General features: G+C 39.0%; 2 protein-coding genes across 2 annotated transcripts; both read left to right on the top strand.

Moving 5' to 3' along the window:
* The first annotated feature begins 4,675 nt into the window (after nucleotides 1-4,675).
* Nucleotides 4,676-5,767, top strand: LOC107705072 (uncharacterized). The gene is made up of 3 exons (XM_016508205.1): nucleotides 4,676-4,757; nucleotides 4,841-4,896; nucleotides 4,977-5,767. The coding sequence occupies exons 1-3, from the start codon at nucleotides 4,738-4,740 to the stop codon at nucleotides 5,765-5,767; spliced, it is 867 nt and encodes a 288-aa protein (XP_016363691.1). The 5' UTR covers nucleotides 4,676-4,737.
* A 400-nt stretch (nucleotides 5,768-6,167) lies between these two features.
* On the top strand, nucleotides 6,168-7,595 carry LOC107705093 (putative lysozyme-like protein). Its single transcript, XM_016508237.1, has one exon. It carries the CDS (start codon nucleotides 6,259-6,261, stop codon nucleotides 7,381-7,383), a length of 1,125 nt encoding a protein of 374 aa, XP_016363723.1. The 5' UTR covers nucleotides 6,168-6,258; the 3' UTR covers nucleotides 7,384-7,595.
* The last annotated feature ends 1,580 nt before the right edge of the window (nucleotides 7,596-9,175 follow it).

Raw genomic sequence — 9,175 nt, 5'->3', positions numbered from 1 at the left:
GGGATTAAATGGGTTAAATGTGTGAGATGAAGAAAAACACACTGTGAAATGTATTTTTAACAGAAATATACTGTTAATTTAATTTACGGAAGCAAACGGTAAAAAACAGTAGATTACTGGCAACCACAGCTGCCGGTATTTCACCGTAAAATCAAGAAAAAAAACAGCAAAATACTGTAAAACCTAACCGTCAACTTCCTGTTGTGTTTTGTGGTTCACCATTGGGCTGGAGAGCAGAGCCTGTGTTTAAGTAAAGGACGTACAGAGAAAAACTGATGTTATGCTGTTTGTTGTTTTATTTAAAGGCAGTAACTGTGTAGATACTGATGCAGTGTGAATCTCTTCAATAATATCAATCACACATGAATGTGTGCTGCTGTTATCTGCAAGAGATTTTAGTTGAATTGATGCTTTTAATGACTTTGCATAAATCAGTAGGTTTTTCTTCATGGATTTAAGCAAAATAGTTCTTAATACCAGTATACTTGCAGTACTTAAACATTATAAATATTAGTTTATAAACAAATGCCAATTGGCCAAATTAAGCACAATTGGTTTCTGCAAATAAAATGTTAACTCAAAGGTTTGCATATTAACATTGTATCAATTATTGAAATACAGTTTTTCACTGTAAATTTAAACAGTTCTGTAAAACTTAAAATGTTGCTAATGTATTTTTCACGGTAAAGTTCTGGCAACCACAGCTGCTGGTATTTTACCGTAAATTTAACTGATTTTTTTTTTACATTGTACACTTTTGACAATACAGACAGTTATGTGGTGACTGCATCCATTTCAGATGTATAATAACTGTTTTTCCCAAAGACTTGTTTGTTTGTTATACTTTATTGTTTTATTATGTGGTCTCGCTTAACATTTAACAATGACAATACAATCCACATATCAATACAATTCACATATCACATCAAATAAATACTTAATACATTCATCCCTCCTAAAAACACTGCAGTCCTACCCTTTATTCAAGAGACTTGTTGCATATGGCACAAAGGTTTGTTTATAAATTGCTTTAGTTGCCTTCAGTGACCTATAACGGCACCCAGATGGTAACAATTCGAAGGCATAGTTCAGAGGGTGTGTTTCATCTCCACTTATAGCCAAATCTTTCCTCTTAACTGCCATTATTTTGCTTGTCATCCTTATGATCCTGTTTATTTTACTTTATTTATAGACGTTATTCACCCAAACCAAGCCGTTATATTATACCCTAAAACACTTTCTATTAAACTAATATAAACTCTTTGTATAAAACCTTGGCTCAGAGGCGGACTTACCCATTAGGTAAAGGTAGGCAACTGCCTTGGGGCCCCCTAAAATGCTTTTCATCTACGAGATGCGCATTAAGTGCGGACATGCGAACGGTTGCTTTTTACAGTATTTATCACCACGACAACCATCTGCATGTCCGAGTTGAACACACTTCTCGTGTAACTTATCCTGCTTGTAGCAAATGAAAATATCATGCATCTGAAGCTGTAATTAAATATTGAGCAACAGTGAGTATTATATGTTTATTATTTTAAATGCTGCTTACTTATTCATAAGAACCCAAGGACGCATACGCAATTTGTTTGGTTGATATAATCCTTAGGTGTGTAAATGTATAATTTCCTTTTCATTATTTTTTTCATTTTCATTTAAATTTGTAGTTAAAATAACTAAAATAAGTGTATTTTAAAGCTTAGAATTAGACCGCCTTTGGCACACAGGCTTATGCTGGTAACTCATCACAGCCATCAGTAGACTTTCCTCCTCAATATAGGCTATATTTTTTCACACTCTTCTCATTCTCACTAATTCAAGTTTTTATATGAATGAATGAAGGGAACTGACTGTCTTCAGAAAACTTTCCATGGCATTTTCATTTTATCTGATAAAGAAGTGTTTATGAGCGCAGCGCTGCTTTGTTTACAGTCGTTACCGGGGAAACTGTATTTCTGATGTTCCTGCTGGCAGAGAATCAATGTACATTTTAAATAATCACATCTGCAGTTTTAGTTCAGACCAATGTGAAAATCCACCCACATAACCCCATTTTAAATTAATATCTTAATTTATACTTCCGACTCATCTCTTTTCTCAAAAAAATTGTTTAAAGGCTCAGTTGTGAGGTTTATCATTTTATAATTTATTTTGTTATTGTGAAAACTGTAAATCAATTGCTATTTCGTGGTCTACAACATGAAAGAAAGCCATTATAACATGTACATGAAAAATGTATTTTGTTACATCACAACAAAAAAAAAGGAACCTCAAGGCTAAATTTGTATATTTGTAACTATCATATAGTTTGCCTGGGGTCCCCAAATCATTAAATCCACCCCTGCCTTGGCTAACAGAAAATTCTCTCAATTTCGGTACCAAATATAACCTCTGATTTGCTTTCTTACAGATAAAATCCTCATTACCAGAGAAATTCAGCTTACAATCAATCATAGTACCCAAATACTTAAAAACCTTCACAATTTCCACTGGCTGATCACATAACATAATTTCTGTTAAGGGTTCTGGGTGATTTAAAATCAACTCTTTTGTCTTCCCAACATTTATCAGTAGAGAACTTGCTTTTCACCATTTTTCTAACTTCAAAACATGCTCTTCATACTCCTAATCAAAGCAATCTTTCCATAAGAGTACAACCAGTGCCATATCGTCTGCATATTCCTATAATTTATAATTTGTACTCTGAATTTGCATATGATTTGTATAGACAGAAAATAATAGGGGAGGCAAAACGCATCCATGAGGTGCTTCTGTATTTAGAAACATAATGTCTGATTTAACCCCCTGACACAGACTTCTTGTGGTCTATCTGTTAAGAAAATTTTAATCCAGTGAATTATTACCCCGTTCTCTCCTAAAACTAAAAGACGTTCTAAAAGTAGATGTATTTGCATCGTATTAAATCAATGAAAACAACACGTGCATAGGCCTTTGCTTGTTGTAAATGAGTAGCAATTGTATCGACCATAGTGAGTGTAGCATCCTCTGTCCCTCTTTGTGGCTTATATGCAAATTGCAATACATCTAGGTGCTCTGATATGTACGATTTAAGGTGATAACTAATGATGTCGAGGGCAGGCTACGGGGCGAAAGTTTTCTAATTTTTTCGCCCCACTTTTTTAGTAATGGGCCAATTTCCACATATTAGGAGAGTTTATCTGAGAGTTTAATAAAAACTGAAATAATTTTGTTCAAGTGTCATTTAATTAATTCGCATAAACCTTTAAAACGTGGCCCCTAAGGCCATCTGGATCTGGCACGTTACAGCACCTGATTTGCTTAAGACACATTCTAGTGTGTTTGCCTATCAAGCAAATAGGTGAACCCACAGGAATCCTGGCACCAGTTTCTTCAACCTTATCTCTGTTACCAACTACATCATATCTTCCGTAAAACATGTTTAAATCATTAACCCATTTTAAAAGATCTGTCTATAATATCATTATTTACACCTTTTAAGTCAAGCCCCATCATCTTATTTAAATCTTGCCAAGCACTCCTTGCATCATGATTTGCTAACTGATCCTCTACCTTACTTTTAAAATCAATTTTTGCTTTTTGAATCATAGCTATTAATTCCTTTCTTTTCATCACAAAACCCTCAAAATCATTATCACGAAAGGCTGGGTTTTTCTCATTAAGGTATTTCTTCAGATCTTTCATAAACCATGGCTTGTTATTTGAAAAGATTTTAACCTCTTTAGTATCAATAACAGTCTCTTCACAGAATTGAATAAAATAAGTGCTACGGTCTGATAATTCATGAGGGTCTCTGCATGAATCAAAGAAAACATCCCAGTTTGTAGTGCAAAAACAATCCTGTAACATGTTCTCTTTATCCTTGCTCCAAACCTGGATTTTCTTTTTCCACCGGCTTCTCATTTCTAACACGTTGTCTGTATTTTGGCAGTAAATGGATCACCTTATGAACCAATCTGCCAATGGGTGCTCTACATATTGCCCTATATGTATCCTCAATGTTACCATAACACAGATCTAATGTGCGTGAGAAAATGATCTGCTGACTTTATCAGGTTCCTATTAAAGCACTCTGCAATGTGCTCTGCTGCCTCGCCATTATTAGGTGATACAAAATGTTTACATATACAGCTAAATCTGTCTCTGTGTGGATGGGGCCTCAGACAATAACAAAAGGTAAAGGATTGTTTTTAATCTCCACATAATTTAGCATAACTCTGTCAAATCCATGCCACATATTTGAAAAAGAAAGTACTGAGCAAAAAAATTTAAAAAATAAATAAATTAATAAAATAAAAAATTAACAAAATAGACAAAGGTATAATTAATTGCAAACTGATTTTAATATCAAAATTAGCTTGATAAAAGTAATATAATTAGCACGTAATCCAATTAACACATTTTTATATAATATGATGTGGTATATTTTGTATAAGGTGTATGAGGATATCTTACACTGTGAAAGTAATGTTCTGGGATTAATTAGCTGCTTTATAATGTTTAAACTGCAGAGGGTATCAGAGCCTTCACAAAACACGCATCAATGATCTTTTAACGACCAGTTTCCCAGGTGAACAATATTTCATATAATTAGTCGTTTGCTCTAATTGGACTGGTGAAGGCCTATAAAATACACTTACCTCCAGTTGCATGTATGCTTGTATTTGTTGATTTTGTGTGGTGGTTTGAGAACGTGAACATTGGGTTTTTGGTGTACTTGTGGTTTTTTTTGTCATGGATCAAAGGTGGAAAAGGTGAGTTTGTTCATTCAATCTGTGTTTGTGAATGACTGTGTACACATTTGCTAGAGTTTATTTTTATTTTGTTTATTTTGTAGGTTACCCTTGCTAGTAATCATCTTGTTGTTTTGGAGGAATGCTGATGGATTTAAAGGTGTGTTTGTGCCCCTCCCTTTATTTCAAGGATAAAGGGGACTTGTGTACAAAAGTCTTCTGGTTTGTTTAATTCTACAGGTGGAGTTTCTTCCAGTGCCCATCATGGGTGGGGTCAGCCTTCTGATGCTTTCTCACCTCGTGCAGTCCAGTCTTCTATGTCAGAGATCCATTTGACTGGGATTTTGCCTGTTGAAGAAGTGGGCTCCAGTTTGTTCCCTAACAAACCCCTGAAAAGCAAGTCTAAGTTGAATCTACTTCAGTTTGTCAAAGGTGGTTCCAGCAGCTATCAGTCAACGTCCCATGCCCAAACTACTCCAAGCAGCTCTGTCTCAGCGTCCTTGCCTCTGTCCCTGAATCAACAGCCTTCATGCAGTTTGGCATCCTCTGGATCAACCATTCCAGGTGTTGCTGGTGGATTAAGTTTGGAGACCCAATATGCTGCAAGTGGTTTAGGACAAGTTGTTTCTACCTTAGGAGAGCGTATTAGCTATCCTGCTAAGCTTGGTGTTTCTGGCCAATCCACCAGTGATACTTTGCATGTGTCCAGCTCCCAGGAAACTGCTGTTCAACTGGCAGAAACCTCTTTGCCTGTGTTCTCTAAAAAAAAGTGTCTTACAGCAGTTCATCTGCTCCAGGTGCCACTTCCACTTCTCGGAGTAGCCCTGCACTACTTTCAGAAAGCTTGGTTCAACCTGTATCTTCTCAGGGTGAAGTTGGTTACAGTGGTTTGTCTCAAGGTGCCTCTAGTCAGTATACCCCAGACTCCAATACCATGCTTGGTTCTCCAATTTCTAGCCAGTCCAGTGGCGACCAGAGCTTCCCCAGTCTGTTTGGCTCAAGCTCTCAGGGTAGTTCTGACGCCTTTTTAGCTTCTGGTTTTTCTCTTCTAGAGGAAGTGGCAGGGCTTAGTCCTCCTGACCTGTCTTCCAAATATCCAGAGACGTCCAGTCAGTTTCAGCCCTTGGTCATATCTAGCCAGGCTCAAGGCTCTACCACTTATCAGGGCAGCTCTGGAGATGAATTGTCTGTAAGTTCTGTCCAATCTATCCCCACACGAGTAGGGAGTGGCAGTTACAGTGGTGTCCCAGTCTCTGTGCCCCTAGTCTGTATACTCCAGGATCCCTGGTGGCTAACAAGCTTAATTCTTTACCCCTGGGGGTTTCTAGCCAGTCCACAAGTGTTCCGCGTTCACCTAGTGTGTCTACGTCAAGCACCCAGAGCAGGTCTGGCACTCGGTTAGCAACTTCCAGTCATTTTATCCCTGTGCAAGGAGGTAGTAGCTCTGTTAGTTTCTCTCAAGCCTCCGGTCACTCTGGGTCAGTATGCTCCCACGTCCCCTACCAAATATGTAAGTGCCCCCATGTCTGTACCCCAAGCTACCACAAATAGCGGGTCTTCCTATAGAGCAGTTTCACAGGTTGGTTCTCCGTCTCAAATGGGAGCTTCTGGTCAGTTTACATCTCCGGGAGGGAACTATTACAGGGGGTTGTTTCCACAGTCTCAAGCTACCTCTAGTCAATATGCTCTTGGCTACTCCAAGCCCATTTCCTCGCTCCAAAGCACTTCTAGTCAGTCCACCAGTGTCTTGAGTTCCCGTAAGCAATATAGCTCTGCCTCCCAGGGCAGCTCTGGATCTCAGTTTGGGGCCTCTACTGATTTTGCCTCGCAGGGAATGAGCAGCTCTTACAGTGGTTCTGTCCTGTCTCCAGGTACCACTGGCCAGTTTGCCCCTGGGTCTTCCCCATATGCAAGTGTTTCACTCTCCTCACCCCAAGGTGGTCCAACTACTACTGTTCCGGGTTCTCGGAAGCAGCTTACCTCTACCTATATCGGCAGCTCTGGCACCCAGGCAGGATCATCCAGCTTCACTCTGCAGGGAAGCACTGCATATGGTGGATCACGTCAGTCTCAAGGTACCGCTAGCCAGTTTTCCCCTGGGTCTCCGTCCTCATATCCAGGCTTATCACTGTCCTCACGCCAAGGTGTTGCCAGTCAATCTAGTTCACGGAAGCAGCTTACCTCTGCCTCCCAGGGCGGCTCTAGGGCTCAGTTTGGGGCCTCTACTGGTTTTGCCTCGGAGGGAATGAGCAGCTCTTACAGTGGTTCTGTCCAGTCTCAAGGTACCACTGGCCAGTTTGCCCCTGGGTCTCCATCCTCATATCCAGGTTTATCTCAGTCTTCACCCCAAGCTGGTCCATTTACTACTGTTCAGGGTTCTCTGAAGCAGTTTACCTCCACCTACACGGGCAGCTCTGGCATCCAGACAGGATCTACTCCCTTCAACCTACGTGGAAGCACTGCTTACGGTGGATCGCGTCAGCCTCAAGATACGGCAAGTCGGTTTGCCCCTACCTCTCCATATGAAAGCGTATATTGCAAATGTGTTTTGTCACCCCAAGGTGTAGACCGTCACTCTACTACTGCTCAGGGTTCACAAAAGCGGTTTACCTCCAACTATGGAAAAAAAAAAATTGTGAATTTGTGAAAGGTAACAGTGTGGTCAGGCTATAGGAATGCATTTGTGTACATGTGCGTTGCATTTCTTTACAATGTGACCACCACCGTCTTGCTGCTGATAGTAACATAACTATCATCACTTAAATGTATGTTAGTGTTTCTACCAGATTTTACGATTTAGTGTGTGTGTTTTGTTTGCAGCAGCATATTAAGTGTGACGAGGGCCACTTAAAAAAAAAATCAGGGAAATTGGTAGGGTGGATCATGGTGTTAAAATGTGTCTTTGTACCAGCCTCAGATTCTTTTCAGTAGTGCAACACTTCAAATTATGAGTAGTAAGAGCAGTAGCTTTTATGTAAAATGATCTGATAACTTGTGTAGGCAGTCCTGGTTGTGATAGACTGATTTGTGCAGCAGCGACGTGTCATCCAGTAGGAAATTTATACCACAGGTTTAGGACGAAATGAGCAGTCATGGGTCTTTGTGTGTGTGTGTGTGTATATATATTATATGTATGAGATGGCCCACGAGGGTAGAGTCGAAAGTTATAATATATTGAGCGTATATTCTAGCCTTTTGCACACGGAGATAGGCCGGAGCCTCAGCTTTCAAAATCTGTCAGTTTTATAGCGAAATACAAACAATATATAGCAATGTTTTTTTTCACGCTCTTTAATGTGGCATGACGGATCGCTGTATATGTAACTGGTAGTATTCATTTCATAGTATTAATTACATGATCCAGCAGAAATGAACATTAAGAAAAAGTTAAGGTCAAAATTATGTTCAATATACAAAGCCATATTTCAAATTGTTCAATATTTTGTTTAATGTACAAAGTCATTTCGTTTTAACATTAATTGTTTGAAAGACACAATTACGAAACTCCCACTTTACATATCCCTAAACCTACCCATCTCCACCCTCTGGATCAAATGGTTCCAATTACTCTTATACATATTGTTGTTACGAAATGTAGTTATATAATTCCTGTTACACAAGTTAAATGGGGAGTCATTTCAATTATCACCAGTAAAATATGGAGTGCTTGTCCTAGGTCCTCTGCTATTTTCAGTATATACATGTTGCCCCTTGGTAATATTATTAGAAAATACGGGATTAGTTTCCACTGTTATGCTGATGATACTCAACTATATATCTCAACAAGACCAGATGAAACTTTTAAATTATCTAAGCTAACAGAGTGTGTTAAAAATGTAAAAGATTGGATGACTAATAATTTTCTCTTATTAAATTCAGATAAGACAGAGATATTACTTATTGGACCAAAAAACATTACACAGAATCTCTTGGAGATTACAATTTGCATCTAGATGGATGTACTGTTACTTCCTCTACAGTCAAAAATCTGGGTAGCGATCGGACAGGTAGGATCTAAACCATCTTAAAGCCTGCCCTTGAATACCTGTATAGTTTTGTAATCGATCTATGAGTATGTCATGATCTATAGTGTCGAATGCAGCACAAACAAATTACACTCGTTTTTATTTTTAGATCTTCTCATGCGATTTCCCCATAACATACCGTAACCTTTGTATGGCTGCTCTTTTAACAAGGTTCTGATCTGTGAGTGAGACATCACTGTCCATCTGTTGTGTGTGTGCGTCTGCGCATGGGCCGTGTCAAACCATTTGGTGCTCTGAGGGAAGGAAGGAAGGAGCAGCGTGGGTTTGCCTGGAGTCTGCTGTCCCTAAATTGACATAATAAACTCCACAGGTCTTCCTCATGAATCAGACGAGAGAGGACTGAAATACCGGACTGCATATGATGACTGCTGTTCCTTCATTATGGCACAAATA

The sequence above is a fragment of the Sinocyclocheilus rhinocerous genome, unplaced genomic scaffold (genome assembly GCF_001515625.1).
Source record: "Sinocyclocheilus rhinocerous isolate Xijiao unplaced genomic scaffold, SAMN03320098_v1.1 scaffold3642, whole genome shotgun sequence".
Lineage (NCBI taxonomy): Eukaryota > Metazoa > Chordata > Actinopteri > Cypriniformes > Cyprinidae > Sinocyclocheilus > Sinocyclocheilus rhinocerous.
The sequence above is the reverse complement of the archived record's forward strand: the minus strand, read 5'-3'. Positions and strand labels throughout refer to the sequence as shown.

What these genes read in the sequence shown, in the direction of transcription:
- LOC107705072 (XM_016508205.1), top strand. Translation starts at nt 4,738, where the DNA reads ATGGATCAAAGGTGGAAAAG. An exon ending in ATGGATCAAAGGTGGAAAAG is followed by an intron (nt 4,758 to 4,840) that starts GTGAGTTTGTTC and finishes TTTATTTTGTAG; the next exon opens with GTTACCCTTGCTAGTAATCA. An exon ending in GAATGCTGATGGATTTAAAG is followed by an intron (nt 4,897 to 4,976) that starts GTGTGTTTGTGC and finishes TTAATTCTACAG; the next exon opens with GTGGAGTTTCTTCCAGTGCC.
- LOC107705093 (XM_016508237.1), top strand. Translation starts at nt 6,259, where the DNA reads ATGTCTGTACCCCAAGCTACCACAAATAGCGGGTCTTCCTATAGAGCA.